The sequence below is a fragment of the Helicoverpa zea genome, chromosome 27, assembly GCF_022581195.2.
Source record: "Helicoverpa zea isolate HzStark_Cry1AcR chromosome 27, ilHelZeax1.1, whole genome shotgun sequence".
NCBI lineage: Eukaryota > Metazoa > Arthropoda > Insecta > Lepidoptera > Noctuidae > Helicoverpa > Helicoverpa zea.
In genome coordinates, this window is record NC_061478.1 from 1,765,261 (window position 1) to 1,787,262 (window position 22,002).

Sequence of the window (22,002 nt, forward strand, 5' to 3'; positions counted from 1 at the left end):
TAAATCATTTGCAGACAAAATGATTCATTATTGAATGACAGAAAAGGATAAAAACGTTTATTTCAAAGAAAAAATAGCGGAATGCCACATACGCTTCAATGGTAATCGAGTCGGGATTGGATCTCAGTCGAATCGAGTCGAACGTGAATCGTATGTCGCTTAAGGAAAATTAGGAGAATCGGGCCCCAGAAAGTTCTTAACTGATCATTTATGATTTTAGTTCTAAAATGAGAAAGGAGAATGAACACAAGCAAGCAGCTTGATCTTCCGTCAAAATACGGACGCCATTAACAAACAAATAAAAGAAGAAGATTTTATAAGAAGGCAGACCTTGCGTCACGTTGGCATACGTCAATTATAACCATAAAAATTATCTGAGCCTTCCAAAACATTCACATAAACAATTGTGTAATGTATAAATTTGTCGTTCAAAATGTCCATTTTCATAACTGGCCCTAACTTAGCGATCACTGGGGCAGGCATATATAGATATATAATAAACAATAATTGGATAAAATGCCCGTATTTACTGCCAATATACCTGGTACCCTCAAAGTTGGTGACAGAATCGAAATTGGTGGTAAAATTAAAGAGAATGCTCGCAAGTAAGATGTGGTTTCTGTTATGTTTTTTGTTGGTATCGAGTGGTGAGCTTGTGCCTTCTGTAACTCCCAGGACAGGATTTCCAGTACCTTCAGCAAGATTAACATTACGGTCCAGGGTCAAGGGAGCTTCATGAATGCGAGTGTGATTGATCTTTGCAAGTGCGAGTGCCTGTGTTGCTGCAAATATCTCAGATTACAAAATATGATCACATCAAATTATTCTGAGCCTAGGGCATGTAATCAACCTGTCGTCTGGGAGCCTAGGGCACGTGTCCAGTGACCAGTGACATGTCTGGCAGCACCTGAGAGTAGGTGTACCTATACTTAAAACTCAGGAAATTATACAAGTTACTTGAGGTCATAGTTACTTAAAAAATTGGACTCTTTAGTTACTACCATTAACAAGCCAGGGTATAGTTACGCGTTTACTACTATATCGTTTCTGCGAAAATATGTAAACAGCTGACCGATCTTGTACGAGAACAGCCGCCGTGATCTACAATCGGCCGGGATGAGACTATTACTACTGTACCATTATATGATACTAACTAGCGGTCTCTCGATTGTGTGACATTACCACGAACCCAAGTAGACGAATCACGAAGCTTGCCCACAAATGCTTCCATTAACCCCCAGAATGTCGGTGAACCTATGCGCTCAGGAGGGGGAGGAACCACGCGACGTGGTGCTGCACTTCGACGTGAGGTTTCACCGGGACAACATCATCTCTTTGTCGCGGAAGAACGGCATCTGGATCGGCAGCGGCAACTATGATACCAACTATAATATGTTTGTGCCAGGTTTGTGAACTATTTTGTCAATTCTGAGGTTTAAGTCAGAACTCGTTATTGTAAACATAGGTAAGAAGTGCAAAGTACATCATGAAGCAATACACTGTACAAGTGCGCTGTTTCGCCTGTCGACATGCAAAGCTATCGAAAGAGCATCTTCGGCCGTAACCAATTTATGTCATACAGTAGAATTTTATGGCTGAAAACGATGGCGTTGGTTTGATCAATCAAGGTTTAGCCCATGGACGGATGACGGTCGGTCTGTGCATGGATGATCATCTTTTCATGACGAGTTCTTTCGTGATTCGAAAGGCACGATAAATTTGTGGGTCCTAGCCGTCATCTGAACATCTTCTTCAGTCGTAACAGGTAGTCAGAAGCCAGAAAGTCTGGCAACCAATCTTGACAAGTGCTATCGGTTTGCCCGGGTAACTGGATTAAGAAAATCAGATAGGCAGTCGCTCCATGTGCCACACTGGTACACAGCAGCATCCAGAGACTTGAAACCGACCCCAATAATAGCTGGGACAAGATTAGACAGATCATCATCATCTGTCGGGCCTTTTCCCAACTATGTTGGGGTCGGCTTCCAGTCTAACCGGACAAGGTTAGGCAGATGATTCTTTTGCCTCAATTTCTCCTTCCCCAGGAACGATATTCCGCATAATATTCGAGATTAAGGACACAGACGTGATCACCATCTACTGCCAGGGCAAGTTTCACTCCAACTTCTTGCCCAAGATACCGCTGACTATGGCCCGTTTCATCGTCGCTTGGGCGGACGTCGAAAGGATTACACACTGTTACTTCCATTTCTCGAATAAGGTTAGTTTATTTATTTATTCAATAGTTTACGCAGCCTTCTCCGTGTGAGAGGAGGCCTGTGCCCAGCAGTGGGAGGATAAAAAGGCTGTAACAAAAAGTTTACACAGAACACAGAAAAGAAGAAAAATAGAACAAATAGTACAAAGGCACAGCTTATTTCATTAAAAGTCTCTTCTAGCAGGCCCGTCATGGGAGAGTTAGAATAAAAAGAGATTTTGGTATTGTGCAATTAGTTTTTGCTATGACTTCTCCGCGACAGGATGAAAGTAACCTGTATTTTGTTGTGAAACTACGAGTATATGCCTGCTAAGTTTGAATCTGTTTGATCAAAAGTCGTTTCAAGAACGTGAAGAGTTCGTATGTTCGTTTGCTTGCACGCACATACCTATATTAAATTCAGTTTCCGAGCCGCCATTAACTTTGTTACGATGTATTCTGGTCAATTTGTTGCGCCACTTCTTCCCATTAAAATACATAAGAAGTGGTGAAGGGTACACATTTTGGTCTTTTGTAAATTTTGACGTTCAATAGCTGTTTTGCTGCGTAATTTATATATTGATTTTGAGCTTGAGTGTCTAGTTATTAAACTGAATATTTCTCAGGCATTAGGTGATGAGGCCGTCGGTGGCGCTCCAGGCGCGTATCAGCCACAATCTCCTCGACCCACTATGGTAGCTGGCGATATTAAACGATGGTGAGAGACTTACATATTCTTAGCTTTCATTGTCAATAAGCTTTTACTTATGGCTATAAAATTGTCGCAGTGCTGGAAGATCAAATAGGTAAGACTTTAAAGAAAATAGGCTTGGCTTTACAGTGACCTTAAATATGCTTAATTTCATTTGTCTTTCTATGCTCATTATACTCATTACTTACTTTTATTTATCTTGATATTTATCTTTGCTTTTTTTTTACTGAATGCTAAAGATGAATTACAAACAGTTTTGTAAACCAAAGGCCAAGGGGCTGAGCCAAGGGGTTACATAAGTGCTGGGATTTGCGTGATGGGTAGCTTTTCGTAAAAAAAAAATGCTTTTAGGATCTAAATCTGCTAGATGCTGTTAGATACTAATTTGTTAACCTAATTCCAGCCAAAGGTTGCACAAAAAGTCGGTTCCCGGATCCCCTCAGCTGCACTCCTCGAACGAAAGCTCAGACGAAGACCAAAAACCAAGGACGAAAGCCGACGGCCGAGCCGACAGGTACTTCTACGAGACTCTCATGTGCCAACAGGCTGATCATCCGAAATTCGGCTCTCCAGAGTCTATGAAACGACGGGACCCAAGTTTAGCTAGAAGTAAAATAGAATATAGGAAGTATAGAGAGGTATCTGACACAGAGAAGGACAGCGAAGATTATTCGGAAGACATGCCTTCCAAACATATGGATTCTTCGCTCGTCGAGTCAGACGATGTGCTACAGGAATTGGGCCTAAAAAAGCGTAATAGGCGAGGCAAGTTCGCGCCATTTGCACAAGTCGTAAATTTTATGGGAAAGACGACCAGGAGAAATTAGTTCTGTGCTATGGTAATCGATTGTATTTCAACTGGTAGGTTGTGGTTCGCGCCATATTACTTTGCTACTCTGAAGTTGGCTATTTGACTCGCATTTGTTCGTACAGATTTTGCTGGTCTGAAGTTGCCTTTTGACTTCTCACGAGTGGAAAAAATTGTGAACAAAAGCGGGGCCTTGATAGAGGTGTCAAATGACTAAGTTCAGAGCGGTAAAGTCACGTGACGCGAACCGTTATAGTCGAGTTATTATTCGTTTATATTTTTTGTAGTTTTGTTTGTATTTCTAATAGTGTTGTTTTTTTAACAATGATTAGCGGTAAACATGTTGGGGAGGTTCATTTTATTTAATATTATGATTGTCGTCTTTACTGTTTAATGGAACATCAAGGTTAACATGTAATATTATAAATGACCGCTTTGGTTAAAAAATAATATATTTTGTAACAGTGTTTTTAAAATAAAAGTTTGGAAAAATTATCGATATTTTTATTTACATTCGATATAAAAATACAATGAGGTTAAAATGATAAAGTATAAATAACTAAATTAACTATAAGTACTTAAATTACTGTACAATTATTCGTGAGATTTAGTCGATTTTATCGACACCACTATTCAATTTAGTAACGAAAAATTATTTATAAACAATACCTTTGTCTAAAATTGCAGTCGTTTAAAATTAAAATTATTTTAATTATTTACATTTCGATAATATTTTCGTTAATAAGTTGTTACACTAATTGTCGCTAAATCGGTATTTTTGTGCTGTATTTAATAAGTGGACTTAAAATAATTCATTGAATATTTCATATATCTACAGGGCTACTTGCTTAAAAGTAGTTTGCACTGCACATCAACCTACGGTAGACTACAAATCAGTGGTAACTGTCATGCACCTTAACTCAATAGTAATAAGTACGATTTTCCTATAAAACGGTTACCATTGACCTGAAGTTGACTGTACCTCAATCTGTCAAATGTCTTCAATAGATTTTCAACCTTATCACAATAGTGGAAGGTTAATGTTCGATTGGTAAAATTTGACAGATTCGGCTAGGTTGATTCGGCTGGCGTACAAAGTTGCCAGGTATGAGAAAAATGCAAAATAATATATTTAAAAGAAAATATACCACATATATACTTGTGTGATGTATTTTCTTTCAACGTTATAAAAACAAATGCTCATTATAAAAAAATCTTCAATATTGGGTAAAATATTTAAAAAGTTGTCAACATTCCATTTAGTAGAGAAGACCTGGCAGGCGTTAGTTGCCTAAATATTATTTACAAAAGAATTGTTCTATTTTGTTTACATGATTAAATTACATACACTTATCTCCCCACTCAGAGACATTTAATGGTTACTTAAGCCATTCCTTAGTGAAGGATTTGTATGACATTCCGTCACTAAGGAGTGACTTAAGTAATTAAAAACACTAAGGAACCTCCCCAGGTTAGGTAATCCATGCATTTTGTCTGTGTTAAAATCGCTTCACAAGATTTAAAAATGGTCACATTTGGTTGGTTACAAAACGTAATATTTAACATTAGGTATAGATTTACCATTTCAAAATACTAAGAAGATAAATGCGAATGAATGCTTTTTATCCGGCTGCGGGAGGTAGTTTCCTCGGGCCACGAGTGGATCCGCGGGAACAGCTAGTTACCCCATAACATTATAACTTTTCAAATATTTGAAGCGATGAATTTCTTTGTATAAGGCTCACAAGGGCCAAAGCCTGCCGGTACTGGGGGATTATTCGCGCGAGTTATCGCGGCCCTGGTACAGAAAGGGCATAAGAAGGAACACGGTGGGTTTTAGTCAGTAAGAGTCTGACACTCCCTCACGCTGCACCCACAGCGGGAGAGGTCATCTGATGATTTCTCACCAAGAAAAAATATGATAGTAAAACCGAGTTTCTGGCTCTCTTCACTTCTTTTTTAACCCCTGACTTCGGATGCAAAAGTGGTCTTTTTGTTGACTTCTTAATCGAATATTTTCAGTTTAGCTATTACTCTCTTTCCTGCTATGTATTCCACATGATGGTATGTTCAGCTTTCCGATTTTTTCTTCTCCACTTCGCTCTATCTGTGACATCGCCCTCGGATCCATTCAGTCTAGCTAGGACCTTTGAACAAATTCGCAGATAACTTCAGCTTCCTCCTCATCCACTCCGATGATGACCAGTTGTGTCTTGGAGACCAGGAGCAGGGTCTGTCCATCAATCTCATTGTGTTTGAGGATCGCTGCTGTGTTACACCAGTTGAATTGTATCAGGTGACTTGATAGGTCTTCAGCCTGTGGTGAAAGAAAGATTTCTTTATTATGTGAAGGGAATTATTTAATTTTGGGGAAATATCGAAACTTGCCTTAAGTTTATAGCTAAGGAGGCTATAGTTTGGCAGAGTTTTGGAAACTAGCTACTGGTCCGATTTGAAATTCATTGTAAGAAAGTCCATGTCTAGTCTACTATATATAGAAAGCGATTAGTTCCCTATTCGAGAGATAGAAAGACGAATTATGGTAAGACGATAAGGCTAGAAAGGTGAATAAGTAACATACTTGTGAGATGAGTATCGAAGAAGAAGACATACTGCGCCGACCCCAAATGGGGTAAGGACAAGAGGATATCTGAATGGACCTATCAAATTAAATGTGCGAGCTCTTTTTTGATAGAATCATCAACTTTCAACTTCAACAAAATCTCAACTAAGACAAATAAATAGGACCCTAGAGATATTGAGGCTACTTCTTTCTCAAGTACTTAGTTCCTTGAAAGTGTGAGTAAAACCGTGGTAAAGACATCTTGAGGAAACCTGGACTTTGTAGTTTTTAAATCACCAACCCGCATTAAACAAGCGTGGTGGTGATTTGCTCAATCCTTCCCCATGTGAGAGGAGGCCTGTGCCCAGCAGTGGGACGATAAAAAGGCTGTTAAAAAAAAAATTAACAAGGTCTTACCGTCCAAGATTTGACGGTGCTCTTCTGTAGTCGTGCAAACGGATTGCTGTTCTCACTTTCTTCAATGAGTTTCTCTTCTTTTATTCCTACTGCTGATGTTGTACCTCCCTCTTGAGAGCTTTCTGGCGGATTTTCTTTCTTAGTTTGGGTGATCTGTAATAAATAATACTAAATATAAATATCGCGACATCTTCACACACGATCGGTTAGCCCCACGGTAAGCTACTTATTAACTTGTGATATGGGTGCTAACACAACTGATAAACTACATGTGTTCGCGAACAAAGGTTGCAGTTTCGTGGACATTTTACAAAAATTTCGCTGGAAATGTGTCACTTTTTTGCTAGAAAGAGAAGACAAGAAGATACATTTGTGTACGTCACAGTAACGCACGCTGGTGGAAATTCACCAAAGGTTAAGTGTAGATGTATGTCATCATCATCATCATCATCCTAGCGTTGTCCCGGTTGCCCTTCCGGGCCCGGGGTCCGCTTTCCTGCTACTTAAGGAAGGTGTATGTCTATACTAATATTACAAAAGGGGAAAAAAATATATTTTCGTTATTGTTTGTCATAGTCCAACTCAAAATTAAAAAATTCTATCACTCTTGGGAAGGTACACTTTTCCCGAGTAAAATAGGCTTTAATTTATCCCGGTACGAGCAGTAGTTTCCACGGGACACAGGGGAAAACGGCTAGTACCTAAATTATATTTTTAAGTAGATACTTACCGGAAAAGGATAATTTGATTCCTGAATAATATGCCCTTCTAATACATGTGTAAGAATAAACCGAGGTTCTGGCTTTAAAGATACTTTCTTATTTGTCTTATTTCTTCTGGGTATTTCTTTAGGTATTTTGAAATCATCAAATGGTTTATCCTCATTGTTCTTACCATCTTCAAGTTTATTTTCATTTGCATTAGTAGAAGCATCTACTTCAGCTGAAATCTTGTCATTTTCAGTAGCGATGTTTTGTGTTACGTTGTGTTTAGAATTGTTATTTAATTCTCTGCCATTTTCAGTATATTCTTCTAAATGCCCTTGATTCTCAATGCTTATTTGTTCTAAGTCAGTAAAATCTTTAATGACTTGAAGTTCAGAGTTTACTACAGCTTTTATATTATTGTCATCATCAACAATTTCTTTACTAATTCCACTACTATCTTCAACAACGTCTAATTCCCCAATTCCTTTTGCTTCTAATTCAGTCTTTTCATGATTGTCAGACTTTTCAAAGGAATCAAACTGTTCTTCAATTTTTTGAAAATTACCTTGAAAAATTTTGGTTATTTCTTCATCATCTTCTGAATCCGTTTCAGGAATTTCTATCTCTTTATTCATTAATGCTCTTTTATACTTGTTTATAATGCTATCATTTGTTATATTTTGATTTGGTATTTTCGCACCTTTACTATTAAAGTAAAATTGATGTCTCAATATTCTTTTGTGTATTGATTTGCAATCACAATTTTGAGATGATTGTCTTTTGTTTCTAAAAGATATGTTATATATCCTTTGATATTTGTCTTTAGCTTTTATATTACACAGTTGTAATGCTGCTGAACGCACAAGCAGTTTTCTATCATGATATTGCTTTTGGCGGTGTCGGTTAAAATAAGTCCTTTTTGCAACCAAACTATTGCAATAACCAAAAGCCTTGTTATTAAACTGTCTAGAATACCGATTATAATACGACCTATTAGCGTGAAAACCTTGATTGGAGGAACTTGTAAACCTGGACGATGTAATGACATTTGATTTTATCAAATTATCATAGTCCACTAAGTTCTGTTCCTCACAATATTTTGATGATCAGCTCCGAACGAATGCACAGATGGTGTCCGCATTTTCTTCTGAAACCCCTATGCTAACTAGTTGTGTCTTCGAGACTAGGAATAGGGACTCTCCATCAATCTCATGGTCTTGGAAAACTGATACTGTCTCTTCCCAGTTGTATTTTAGGAGGTGGTTTGATAGATCTTCAACCTGGAAAATAAGAAAAGGATATTTTATTAATTATGCTTTGTTGTGATATATTTTGGTCAGCATCTTTTATTGAAGTTATAAAGCTGAAGAGTCTGTTTTGCTTTATCGCACTAATCTCAGGATCTAATGCACCAATTTGGAAAATTTCTTTCAGTGCTACTTAGCCCATTTAGCCAGGTGGACGCAGTAGTTCCGACGGGACACACATGAAAGTGTTGGAGGTAGCTACTTATTTAGATTATAAGAACAGTACATTGTATTACATCGAACGACTGCCAATGATGTTCTATGACAGCCGTAGGTCCCGGCTGTTATGACAGTCGTTACGGGTAGTCAGAAGCCAGTATGTCTGACACCAGTCTAACCAGGTATTGGGTTATTGGGGTATTGGGTCGCTTGGGTAACTGGGTTGAGGGGGTCAGATACAGCAGTCGCTCCTTGTAAAGCACTGGTACTCAGCTACATCCGGTTAGACTGGAAGCCGACCCCAACATAGTTGGGAAAAAGGTTCGGAGGATGATTGCATTACATCAACAACATATACATTGATAATTTACATTACAAAGATGATGATCTCTGGTCGTCAATTGTAAAACTTATACACTCACCTCCCCACTCAGAGACATTTAATGATTACTTAAGTCACTCCTTAGTGACGGAATGTCATACAAATCCTTCACTAAGGAATGGCTTAAGTAACCATTAAATGACTCTGAGTGGGGATGTCAGACTTAAATCAACAATGTTTAAAAAAAATGAATCTTTAACTTAGAAAGGAATATGAAATACGGATTTAAAAATTTCTATAATTTAACTTACCGTCCAAGATTTAACAGTACTATGAACCAAATCACTGAACGGATTTTTCTTCTTGCTATCTTCTTTTTCCTCTTCTTCTTCCTTCTTCTTCTCACAGTGGAGAAGTAAATAGTGGAAAGGCAGTAATTGTACATCTACGCCTGTATTTTTCATTTCTTCTTTCATGCATTCTTTCAGAGCGTCTGGGGCTTCCATTTCCGGTTTTGAGTTTGCTTGTAGAGTTTTTTCTATTAGTGGTTTTCGGATCTATAATAAATTGTAAATATTTAGAAGAAAGAAGATATGTTTACAAGAATACAAAAATAACAGAAACTTAAAATGCTTCTGATCTAAATTAAATCAAAAGTAAATATTTTAGGAGAGATTACAGAAGTTTAAAATCGAGACACAGATAACTTTGGACATAAAAGGCCTACGACGGAACACGACGGTTTTTAGTCAGTAAGAGTCTGACACTCCCTCACCGCTGCTAACCCAAAGCGGAAGGGGAACATTTGATGATTTTCGACGTGGTTAAAAAACACTTTGGAGATTCTATTTCGATTCTAGGACCACATAAAGGTACATAGTCTTGAAGCTAAGTTAAGTATGTATTTCTTATTATAATTGAATATTCAATAAGGTTCTTATACTTACAGGGAATGCAAAATTAGATTCCTGAATAACATATCCGTCGACCACATGAGTTAATATATCTTGTTTCGTTATAACTTTCTCATTGGCTTCTATTTTTTCATCCTTAACCTCAGCTTTTTGTTCTACAACTTCCATTTTCTCTTCTTGAGTCACTTCTATTTTGATTTCAGTTTTCACTTGCTGAATTTGAACCTTATTCTCTTTGACTTCTGGTTGCTTTTCCTGTGTTTTTATTTCTTTTTCTACTTCTATTTTAGGCGGTGCTGGTTGTGCTACAGGTGTTGCTACTTTTTCAGTCTGTACAGGAGCAATTATAGCTTTTTCAGTCGGCGGTTCAGTCATTACAGTATCTTTAACAGTCTTTACTTCAGCACTGACTACCTTTTCTGGCTGTTTTACTAGATTTTCAGTCGGTATTTGAACACTCTCAGGTGGTTTTACATCTAAAACTTGCGGTGGTATCGAATCACTAATTTTATCCTGTAATACTCTGCCTCGAGCTTGTGTGAACACAGTGTTTCTAATTAATTTATCACTTTCACTTGGTGCCATCACAGGGGTTATCACAGTTCTAGATTCCGTTACATTAGTTGTCACATTTACATCCTTCTGATCTTTGCTTTCTACAATAGCCATGGGTGTAGTAGGAATCATTGTCATAGATGAACTAGCTACATTTACACTAGGTTTATGCACCGGACTGGTGTTTGTACCCATTTCATTGCATATCTTAGTGATTATTATACCCTGTTGAAGATTCTTGTAAATTGGCTTCGACGCCGGTGGCACAGCCATTTTGTTTTGGATTTCATCAGGCGATTCACTCTTCCTTTTCCGACTTATACTAGGGTTATTTAAATAGGTTGTGTTCGCTGCTATATTTGAAACAATTTGATGGCTATTTACTTTCTCCTGGTTGTATTGCGTAGGCGGAGTTTGGACTGGTATATGTTGTGGTTGTATAGGAACGTTTTGTGGTAACATTTTTGGTACATTAGCGTTATTTTCTACTCGTCGTCTAGGCTGTATTGGCCTGCAGTTGTAATTTTGGGCGAAGTTCCTAACATTTGGCACGGGAGATGCGACGTTACTGTTCATCACTTTATTCGGTTCTTGAGGCGGCTTTTGCACGTTCCCACTCTGAATGTTTTGCTGAGGAGGTTGTTTCATAACATTTTGTACGTTTATCACATTGTTACCCATCATCTGTGGTCGTACAGCGTTCACGTTCTGAGGCAGTCGTGGTCCAATGTTCTGCACGAATTGCTGACCAGCATTCGCTTGCTGTATTTGTATGTTCTGCATGTTAGCCATTGCTTGCATGTTCTGTATTTGATTTAAGGACATTACTGGCCTAGCTATGTTCATCTGTTGTCCCATTTGTGGCCTGACATTCATGAACATCTGTCTCTGTACTTCAACAGCCTGGTTGTTAGTATTTTGGACTTGTCTCGCTACATTCATTTGATTCTGCATCATATTCTGCGCATTTGTCTGCATCTGTCCTGTATTAGGATTCTGATTTATGTTCCTATCATTGGTTTGTATATTCTGTTGCACGTTTTGCACCATGTTTGGCACAATGTTGGCTAATTGCATGGCTGGCCTTATCTCTTGGTGGTTCTGCGCCAACATGTGTTGTTGGAGCTGGAAATTGGCGAAGTTCTGTTGTAAGAACATTTGGTTTGGGTCTATCTGTTGTTGGACTGGCTGCACCATGTTGTTGGGTAGCTGTTGGACGTACACCACAGGGTTGGGAGCTGGCCTGTTCTGCATCCATGGTGGTGGATTTTGAGGGTTTATGAAGAATGTCTGGTTTGGCTGGATCTGGTCTCCTGGAACAGATTTAGGACTATCACTTACTGTACATTTATATTCATTTCTTTACATGCATCTAATAAATAAAAAATGCTAGATCAATAGCCTAAAATCTGTCATTTAGCCCCATCAACCACAACTGGCGGTATGACTACATACTAGAAACAAACTGCAGTCTTAACTGAACTTTATTCCTTCTACATTAAAGCTCAAAATGAAGTAACAATCCAAGAATCAGAGCCACATTGCTCAGCCACTCACCAGGCTGCACCAGCACTTGGGTCTCGTAGACGAATCTTACTGGACAGAGTACCATCTGCTGCTGAACTCCTTGCTGACCCCTGCAGACAGAATAATAAAATGATGCCTAATCTAAGGAAAAGTCTTGAAGAAAGAAGAGTTCTGCGAATCAGTGAAGGTTGCAAAGGAGAATGATAAAGTCGATCGATCGATCCTACCTATTTATATACCTAAATATTTTTGAAAAAGGAATATAAAGAAACAACAGATGACTATGGTTTTTGATCACTTACCCAATGGATTCTGGCTGATTTAGTGGTTGCTGCATCTGTCAACAAAAAAAAAACATATGTTATAGATTTTTTATAGAAAAGTAGACAATTGGAAAGGCTCATTAAGAAGGGTAAATAAAACTAAGGACTAGACCGAGAACTTTTGTGGAAATATGCTGTCATTTTATGGGCATGTGATGATGAGGAATGAGGATCATAATATGAGGAACAGGTATATGAATGGATATAGGTACATAGAGGAAGGGGACGACCAAAGAAACAATGGCAGGATTCTGTGAATAACGATGTGGCTACAAAAATGCTAGTCGACAAATAAAATTGGGAACAGCATAGGAAGAAGAATGGTACTTAAAACTGACTGAAATTTGAATACACATTGTTATATGATTATGATTCACGTGCAGTATTTTTCTTGGAATCGCTTGCACAGTTTGGAATATCTAGGTGCTTTGTTAAATAATGGTTTTCCCTATATTACATGGGTTTCAGGATAAATAAATCAAAATGTTTGTTAGGTATGAATAAAATGATTGCCTAAGATCGGCATAATTACGTTTGACATATACGTAGGTATAAGTATGTGTAAAAATACATGTGTAAGTTTGCGTATGTATTTTTTTATCTTTATCTAAAATAAGTATTTTAATAAGGAAATACAAACTGTTTTCTCCACAAAGTACACGCCAAACTTGATGTCGTCTCGCTACTAATTTCCGAGCATAAGTAGGTACAGCCAACTTCAGGTCAGTGGTAACAGTTTTATAGGAAAATCGTACTTATTACTATTGAATTAAGGTGCATGACAGTTACCACTGATTTGCAGTCTACTGTACTTCGCGCTTACGTCCCTTCGCGCCCACTGCTCAGCGCGATGTTACCAGGCTCGAATCGTAACTTACTTATTATGAATTCTAATGATTTTTTTATATAGTTATCGGCACGAATCTTGAGCTCTGACCTACATCTGCGCAGAAGTGATTTATTAGCAAAGAACGAATCCCGAGTGACGGCTATGACGCGATGCACTGCGGGCCAATCACCGCTATAGCCCGCCCCCGCGCCTCACTTCATACCACAAAAGGGACCCAATAAATTACTTCTGCGCAGGTGAAGGTCAGAGCTCAAGATTCGTGCCGATAACTATAGTTATTTTGTAATAGGTATCTTTTAAAAAAATGCTTTGCTAAAATGCTGTGTATTTTGCAAACCAACGATCAACTTATTCCCGAAATCCATGTCTATGTACTTCGCACTGTCTTTGGTTTATAAAGATGCATAAAACAATCAAAATCGTCTATGAAAGTTGTTCTAAATCACTGTCGTAACTTTTGTCAGAAATCTTAAGACAGTAACTTCGCGCTGAATTAAAATGCCAACCTTTTTCTACGACACGGGAAGTTTGCTTTTAGGGTTCCATATCCAAAGTCGTGGTGGCCTAGTGGGCAAAGAACCAACCTCTCGAGTATGAGGGCGCGGGTTCGATTCCAGGTCAGGCAAGTACCAATGCAACTTTTCTAAGTTTGTATGTACTTTCTAAGTATATCTTAGACACCAATGACTGTGTTTCGGATGGCACGTTAAACTGTAGGTCCCGGCTGTCATTGAACATCCTTGGCAGTCGTTACGGGTAGTCAGAAGCCAGTAAGTCTGACACCAGTCTAACCAAGGGGTATCGGGTTGCCCGGGTAACTGGGTTGAGGAGGTCAGATAGGCAGTCGCTTCTTGTAAAGCACTGGTACTCAGCTGAATCCGGTTAGACTGGAAGCCGACCCCAACATAGTTTGGGAAAAAGGCTCGGAGGATGATGATCCAAAGTGGAAAAAAAGGACCCTATTAGTAAGACTTCGCTGTGTGTACTGAACTCTTCGTGTATCGTGTGCGAGTCCGACTAGCAGTGCGTGTTTTTTTTCTTTCCAAAACTAAAATCCTTTATTGATAGTCGTGCACTGTTGTGCAGCTTTCCTGCATGTTTCCACCCGCGTCCCTATTAAACAACTTCTTGCAACCGGGAAAAAGTGGCTATCTGTGTACTAAATTCAATTTAAGTAAATAGGTCTAGTAGATAAGGCGTGAAAGCGCGACAGACGAACAGGCATTTCTTTCGCATTTATGAAATAAGTAAGGATTAACGCTGTGGTCTGGTTCTTTCATTGTATACTAAACACAGTTTACTAATAGAAAAAAAGTGGCAAACAAACAAAATGACCCAGGTAGAGAAACCTTAGCGAAAACAATTGCAAAATAGTTTTTGTGCGAGACAGGTTTTAAAATTGAAAAGTGTCATAAAAAATATTTATTCATGATTGTATAGTCGTATTTTTAGAATCAGTAATAAAATTATTATTATTTTAAGTAAAGTAAGTTAATGTTTTATATAAAAGTAATAAAACAGAATTTTTAGGGGAGAGTGAGGAAATTGACACATGCTTTTTATTTTATAAAAATAGATTTTTTGAACTCTCGATACTTTTTTAATATTTTTTTTAAACACCATTATTCTTTCGATACCTACTTAAAGAAAATATGCAAAAATCAATAAAATCGAACTATCAATTATTCTACAATATCGCGTGCAAAATGTAACCATACGGTTTCCGGACAGTTTTAGAATAGAACGAACCCTTCTATTATCTGTAATTACTAATATTGCATTATGCGTTTCAAACCATGGTGAATTTTGGTCCCCCGAGAACGCTCGCCTTTCGAGGGCTGCTTAGGCTAGTTCTTGACAGACATGAGCAAAGGTTTTTTTTATTAAATAACTGCTTTTGAAGTTTTTAAGGCGTTACTATGAATTTAGTACACCGTAGAGATTTTTTTTTCATTCGCATCCTGATAGGACTGCTTCGATAATACGGGTTGTACAAAAACAGGCCTATGATATACGGCAAAATCAAGGAAACACCTTGATTTTGCCGTATTACCAAAAGTTTAACAAACATACAAAACTTCTTCCAGTTTTTTTGAATGTACAATAAGTTAACTTATAACCCTGGGTCACCCATCCAAACAAGTCTATGTTTGGATGCATTAAGCATGCTGAAAGCATTACATTACTTCATCAATATTTTACTCATACATACAGCCATGATTCCCTTCGAAATGAAATACCCGTGATACATTATTTTGCTATTCAAAATATAAAGGGCAGGTGCTAAGGGATGATCGTTTTTTATCGATGTAAAAAAAATTGGAACGTCGTGATTTGAAGCCGAAACTAGCCGGAGGGCAAAATTTTAAAGTAAGGGTGCTTATTTCTTTTTTAAACGTATCATGATCTCTTTTTAATCGGAATTGCTGTAACTTAAAAGATTTTTTGAAAAAATGTCACGTGTTATTTTTAGAGTAGTGATGTATGTTAATATTTTTTTTTGTCGATATTATTTTTAACTACATACAACTTTTATAGTTATGATTATTTATTAAAAATTAGTGTTCATATACTGCAAAGATAAGTTAACTATCATGATGAGAATTATTCTTAGATATCTGTATGTTTTCAATAGAATATTTTTAAGCCTACTTTACGTAACTGAATACCGAAAAAATACCTTTTTTCCATATCTTTTGTTAAAATAACTAGCCCATACTTGAAGTAATTTCCTAGAACAGTAGAATTTGTCAGTTACTAGAATCTATCAAACAACATCTGATAACACAGTCCGTCCCGGGAATCGAACCTAGAACGTCACGTCCGGCAGCCGTGCTTACGACCGCAAGACTGATAAGGAATTACAAACATAATGGAGAATAATAGCTAAGTATCTCAAAACAACTGTCATTGTTTTAATAACAGAGATATACCTAATAAGTTAGTTGTTTCTCAAGGTTTTGCTCGTATCCCAATGCAATTTCCCGCACCCGGATAAATATACCCTATAGATTTGTCTTCAGGTTACCACTTAACTCCGTTACAAATTTCATCACAAACGCGTCAGTTGTTTCGCCACGACAAATAAAAAACTCACTTAATCATTTCTAATATGCATTAGCAACAAAAATACAAAAAAGATTTAGACAAAGAATTAAGACAAAGTGATAATCACACAATAGAGTAGTTAAATCTTGGCGATCTCAGTCCAGCTATTTCGGAGAAAGGCACACACAAACAGACCCCAACGTGGATAAAAACATCAAAATAAGCTTTCTTACGCCACCATCTTTAGCCCCTCGTAAATCAAACGAAGATATTTCAATGGATCGGCACTATTTGCTTTTATTGTTATCATTTTCTTACCATTTTAAACCTTATAGCTTAGAAACATAGTTGAAATTTCCTTGTCGTACCAATATCCCTTCGACGACAAAGGTATTCATGTGCCACCAATAGAATATGGACTTTAGTACTTAGTAAATAAGGTTTATTATGTATATAAGGGTGGTTTGTAATAATAATCCCTGCGCAGCGGATGGCGGCAGACATTTTATTTTTTTTTTATCTTCGATAGTGATGTGGTGAATGTCGATAGACGTAACTATTATTATTATTTTGTGCGATATTTTTATCGACTATCGATTTTGAGATTTTTGTCTAGATAGTTAGGGAAGAAGGTTTTCTGAGTTTAGACAGTTGATTTTAAATACATTATATATATTATACAATTTCTATGTGGGAAGTAGTGTTATTGTCATTCTATAGAGGTGAATCCTAATGCCATACAATGTTGGAGGGCTTTTGCAAGAACAAACATACTTAATGAGAAAAATTTAATTACCAACTAAGTATATTCTATCTTATATGACAATCAAACCCAATTCACGTGTGTTTTTTGACTATGCCACCACTGCTTAAGAAGTCTAAAAAAGAGAACTGACTATGAAAAAATTTACCTAAAAAAATGGATAGCTTTATTAAGATAAACAGTCTTTATTTGAACCTAGAAGACTAAATATTGCAAAGTCACTAACAAGATGGATCTATTAGGTGAAATACTCTACCACCTCAAAACTCCATTGGAGTGTAAGTATATAATATGCTGGACAGCTGATGGTTTCAAATGATCTGCTTCAGATTAAACCCCAATGTTGATAATGGTCTTCAGAATGAGAGATCGAACCCAAGAAGAAGAAGTTAGATTGATGATGTCCTCCTAACCGATTATCGACCATAGCATCTGTTCGCATATAAAGAGATCAGCCAGCTGCGCAGGACTTATTACTTATTTGCATTTGCACAGACGCAGGTGCACTCAAAGCCGCGCTTGCACAGCTATACCAACGAGGCAGATACTTAGATGGATACTGATGATATTTCCTGAATAATCGAGTTTTATACCGAGGGAAAGAGTGAGGGTGGTTTATTTTTCTTGCGAACTCAGCTCGTAGGCCCAGTCAAAATATGAAACGATTGTTTTTTATTTAACTTTAAGAAGCTATATATATTGGTCTTTTCATAAATATTTAGTACTCAACAAGTTATTGACACAAAAACTAACGCATAAAATATTCACCAAGGAAAAACTAATTTACAAAGTCACTAATCAACTTATTAACCACAGTCATATTTGTAATCCAGAGCATTGAAATAATGCCCAGTAGAATCACAAACAAATAAAATAATATAGCACTCCATATAAAATAAAAAACAAAGTTATCGATAGTCATAAATAACGACGATAAAAATGTGACGACAAAATTACAACACTAGCATAAATGTAGGGCGCCACAGGGGAACACCGTACACGGCGAGTTCTCTATAAATAAGTCGCATCAACTAGAAAGAGACGCCAACACAACAACAAACAAAGCCAGAAAGAGACATAACACAAAATCCAATCAAAATATGCAGTACCAGCATTTTAGTCTTTACTGTGAAGTAATAAGAAACTATGTTGTCAATATGTCAGCGTAAATTGTCATTTGAAGCCATCTTACATACTCAAATTATATGTTATATAGTCACTATATCTACTCGAAAATATATGTAAACATACAATAACAAAACCACAAAATCCATTTTACAATTCACAAAAACATTTTTTTCATTAAAAAACACAATTCACTAAAACCAAATCGATTAAAAAGTTAACGGAACCCTTAAATCGAGTTCCAATTTCAAATGGCTGTGACGTCACGCTCGAAATTCGAAGTTATTTCAGTGTTACAACACAGTTCTGGTACTAAAAATGGAATTTTTGACGTTTTCCCTCAAAATCTCCACTAAAATACAATTTCATATCAATATCTAAATGAAATACGGTGCAAACAACTTACCTTCACAGATCCACAGCAATGGTGTCTTCTTAAACGTCAAAAAACTATAGAAAACGTATCAAAACGTCACGATTAAAGTCACTCCGGACATCTTTCGAAACGAAATGGCTGCACGAATAACATAAAAGATACAGGCAGAGTGTATAGCATGACTACCACGAAACTCGTATCGACACCAGAGAACGACAGATAAACGATACGTCTCATACAAAACCGTATCGATTTTACAAAACCGACGACATTTTGGTACGAGGGTCGCACAACCAATGATAAAACAGTGAACAACAACGCACCGCATTGGACGGAACGTGTTTCGAAATTCAAACACGTTCCATGACCCCAATATCCTCTCTACGAAACGATGAAACTGAACAAATGTATGCACGTCTCTTTCACACGCACGTGGATTAGGAGTATGTTAGAGTGAGATGTCTGATGCATTTTTTTCAGATTTAAATGTAGAGTCGACTTAAGAAATTATTTTTGTAAACTAATCGATTTATAATCAGCTTTATTTTAAGTGAATAAGGTTGATAATCCTGGTGTAAGTTCGGTGTAGCTATGCAGTGATGTCATTCAAGTAGAATGGCCGATATAATGAATTATTCACACGATTTGGGCCTATTTGTCGGCTTATAGCTCACATTACATTGTTATAGTTTTATTTATAATACACCAGCATTATATTGTTTAAATATATATTCAATTGTGGCAGCTATGTCTTTTATTTTGTTGTTATTTTAATGTTTTTATTAGGATTCTAACCGTTGATGCTTTCCGACGGGAAGTTATGATTGACATTAGCACAGAAAGATGGATTCTTATTTGTAATTTAAATGGGGTTGCCAAAAATATATTTTGAAATCGAAGATGGCTTAGCCTTCTATTTAATTTTGATGTTCAATGTTTTTTTTCTTGTATTTTTTCGTACAGACTCGTTTTGAATATCAAGCTTGGAGAGTCATGGTTCTCGATCGAATCAATTGCAGTTTCATTTTTTTACCACAAATGAGTCCCAGTTTTCTGATAAGTCTAGATTTTCTCAGTTGTAAAGTTTTCGTGATTAGACAAGACTTACATTTTTATTTCCTACGTACCTAGGTGTAGGAGAGAATTGATAATAATTTAGGTATTGTAGATATAATTTACTAAAAATTTTTTTTTTTTCAATAGGTATTTATAATAAATTGTGTATAACTAAAAAAAATTTGCTCGTGCTTATTTTTTTCTTTATTACCTAGCAATACTTAGGTACCTATGTATTAATCCAAGCCAATTAATGACTTGTTCTTGCTAATTTTGAAACAGTTTCAAAAATATTTCAAGTTATACTACAAGTTACCTACTTACTACAATAAAATTACCAATTAATTTACTCAATTTATTTTCACCAATTAATTAGAAATAAAACAGCAGAAACTTAATTCTACACATATCAGATCACAAATAAAAACATAACACATCGATTTACACCATAATAACAAAAACAACTATTTATTATTCAAAACGAGAATCCATTTTGACCCTATCTCCCCTTTTGATTGCCGCTCTGACTTGACCTTTCCAACGTCAACGCCCATAGAGACTTTAATGGCCCCTCTATTTAAACGATAAATTGTTGCGAAAAAAGTACAAATTACAAGACGGTTTTTTAAATAAAAAGGCGGGAAAAGTAGCGATATTTTTGAGTGCGGAATACATAAATGACTGTGGAATAGGCGTGACAGGGTTAAAAAAATAGTCCGTATTTGGAAAAATATTGGACACGAATTTTTATTTTAACAAAACATTAACATAATAACATTTTTTGTTATTTTTTTGTCCTTCAAATGATATTTTTTTAGCTTTTAACATTTGTGGGGGTATTCTTCCCAAGTGCAGTAGGTACCTCCTCGCGCCAGTCGTCTCAGGATCCTGCGGCATCTTGAGGAAACCTGGATTTTAAATTCTGAAATCGCCAACCAGTTTTGTGCAAGCCTGGTGATTAACGCTCATTCCTTTTGGGGCCCGATTCTCCTAAGTTAATAATGTCAGAATCGAATAGAAATTGAATCGCAATAGCAGTTTTAACCGGATCGGTGCTTGTGCCCAGGGGCCCGATTCTCCTAATTTTACTTAAGCGACATACGATTCACATTCCACTGAGATTCAATCACGACTCCATTACGATTGAAGCGTATATGAATTTACGATTTAGTGCAAACTACCGTATAGACCAAAATCACCAAAATAGCAGACCAATCGCAAACCAATCGAATGTCGTTGGAATACGATTGGTTGTATATTACCCAGTAGCAGGATACCCGATATGGTAAAACTGCTATTGCGATTATATTACGATTCAATTTCTATTCGATTTTTACATTATTAACTTAGGAGAATCGAGTGATTAACGCTCATTCCTTCTGGGGCCCGATTCTGCTAAGTTAATAATGTCAAAATCGAATAGAAATTGAATCGCAATATGATCGCAATAGCAGTTTTAACCGGATCGGTGCTTGTGCCCAGCAGTGTGACTACAGAAAAAGCTGATGATGGTGAACTTACGTCAATTTTCCTTTAATATTCTCAATTTTAATAATACTATAACGCTGAAGAGTTCGTTTGTTTTCTTAAGGATATCTTTTATCTCGATACGCGAAGTAATAGAAACTATCTACTGGTGAAAGCTACAGGCAAAGTAGTGCAGTATTTGAGTTAAACAAAAATATAATTCACCAATGTTAGCTAAGCACTCGATAAGCAATCCTATCTTATTTATATTACCCGACATTTTGTAATTTATTATAAATGTTAAAAACACGTCGGTAGAATGAAAATTCTCATTGGTTTGCATATAAAAGAGGAGTTCTATTGGATTTAGTTTAGTTATGATCCGCTAATGAGTTCAGTAAGATGTGTTTGTATGATTTTTAACACGTTTTTATTAGGTCGACCTGTATGTAACTATGTAATAGAATTTAATGTAGGTACCTACCTAGCTGTTTTTCCTCAATCCTCAAAACGCTCAATCCTTCTCCGTGTGAGAGGAGGCCTGTGCCCAGCAGTGGGACGATAAAAAGGCTGTAGGTACCTAAGAGACAGACAGCTGTTTTTCCACTTTTTCACCCATGTATTGTTGGAACTTCTCCCCGTACCGGGATAAAATATAGCCTATGTTACTCGGGAAGAGAATAGCTTTTCAACAGGGAAATAATTTTGAAATTGGTTCAGTAGTTTTGGAGCCTAGATGGTATATACTAGTACACGAGTCTCAAGGAACTTCTCGTTCCAGGATAAATAATAGCAAATAACTTATC

At 36.8% G+C, this 22,002-nt stretch overlaps 3 protein-coding genes across 5 annotated transcripts; 1 reads left to right on the forward strand and 2 right to left on the reverse strand.

The window, feature by feature from the left end:
- The first annotated feature begins 516 nt into the window (after positions 1-516).
- Positions 517-4,210, forward strand: LOC124643203. Its single transcript, XM_047182083.1, has 5 exons — positions 517-605; positions 1,242-1,405; positions 2,046-2,221; positions 2,824-2,915; positions 3,313-4,210. The coding sequence occupies exons 1-5, from the start codon at positions 517-519 to the stop codon at positions 3,734-3,736; spliced, it is 945 nt and encodes a 314-aa protein (XP_047038039.1). The 3' UTR covers positions 3,737-4,210.
- On the reverse strand, positions 4,208-8,039 carry LOC124643383. The gene is made up of 3 exons (XM_047182362.1): positions 7,428-8,039; positions 6,698-6,850; positions 4,208-6,034 (listed from the first exon to the last, which is right to left on the reverse strand). Exons 1-3 carry the CDS (start codon positions 8,037-8,039, stop codon positions 5,858-5,860), a joined length of 942 nt encoding a protein of 313 aa, XP_047038318.1. The 3' UTR covers positions 4,208-5,857.
- A 471-nt stretch (positions 8,040-8,510) lies between these two features.
- On the reverse strand, positions 8,511-18,997 carry LOC124643382 (eukaryotic translation initiation factor 4 gamma-like). 3 transcript variants are annotated; one of them, XM_047182359.1, is made up of 6 exons: positions 18,704-18,997; positions 12,491-12,525; positions 12,219-12,298; positions 10,140-11,980; positions 9,504-9,749; positions 8,511-8,684 (listed from the first exon to the last, which is right to left on the reverse strand). In XM_047182359.1, the coding sequence occupies exons 2-6, from the start codon at positions 12,523-12,525 to the stop codon at positions 8,511-8,513; spliced, it is 2,376 nt and encodes a 791-aa protein (XP_047038315.1). In that variant the 5' UTR covers positions 18,704-18,997. The 3 variants fall into 3 exon arrangements, with proteins under 3 accessions (XP_047038315.1, XP_047038316.1, XP_047038317.1); XM_047182360.1 differs by having other exon boundaries at positions 10,140-11,974; positions 18,704-18,989; XM_047182361.1 differs by having other exon boundaries at positions 10,140-11,971; positions 18,704-18,986.
- Between the last annotated feature and the right edge of the window lie 3,005 nt (positions 18,998-22,002).

Bases quoted from the DNA above. Each gene is read 5' to 3' on its own strand.
- LOC124643203 (XM_047182083.1), top strand. From the start codon at position 517: ATGCCCGTATTTACTGCCAATATACCTGGTACCCTCAAAGTTGGTGAC. The intron at 1,406-2,045 runs GTTTGTGAACTA...CTCCTTCCCCAG, and splicing joins CTATAATATGTTTGTGCCAG to GAACGATATTCCGCATAATA. The intron at 2,916-3,312 runs GTGAGAGACTTA...ACCTAATTCCAG, and splicing joins GCTGGCGATATTAAACGATG to CCAAAGGTTGCACAAAAAGT.
- LOC124643383 (XM_047182362.1), bottom strand. From the start codon at position 8,039: ATGAATAAAGAGATAGAAATTCCTGAAACGGATTCAGAAGATGATGAA. The intron at 6,851-7,427 runs GTAAGTATCTAC...TATTTATTACAG, and splicing joins AATCAAATTATCCTTTTCCG to ATCACCCAAACTAAGAAAGA. The intron at 6,035-6,697 runs GTAAGACCTTGT...CTTTCACCACAG, and splicing joins GCACCGTCAAATCTTGGACG to GCTGAAGACCTATCAAGTCA.
- LOC124643382 (XM_047182359.1), bottom strand. From the start codon at position 12,525: ATGCAGCAACCACTAAATCAGCCAGAATCCATTGG. The intron at 11,981-12,218 runs GTGAGTGGCTGA...GTCCTAAATCTG, and splicing joins CCAAGTGCTGGTGCAGCCTG to TTCCAGGAGACCAGATCCAG. The intron at 8,685-9,503 runs GTAAGTTAAATT...CTTATTTTCCAG, and splicing joins GTACTGTTAAATCTTGGACG to GTTGAAGATCTATCAAACCA.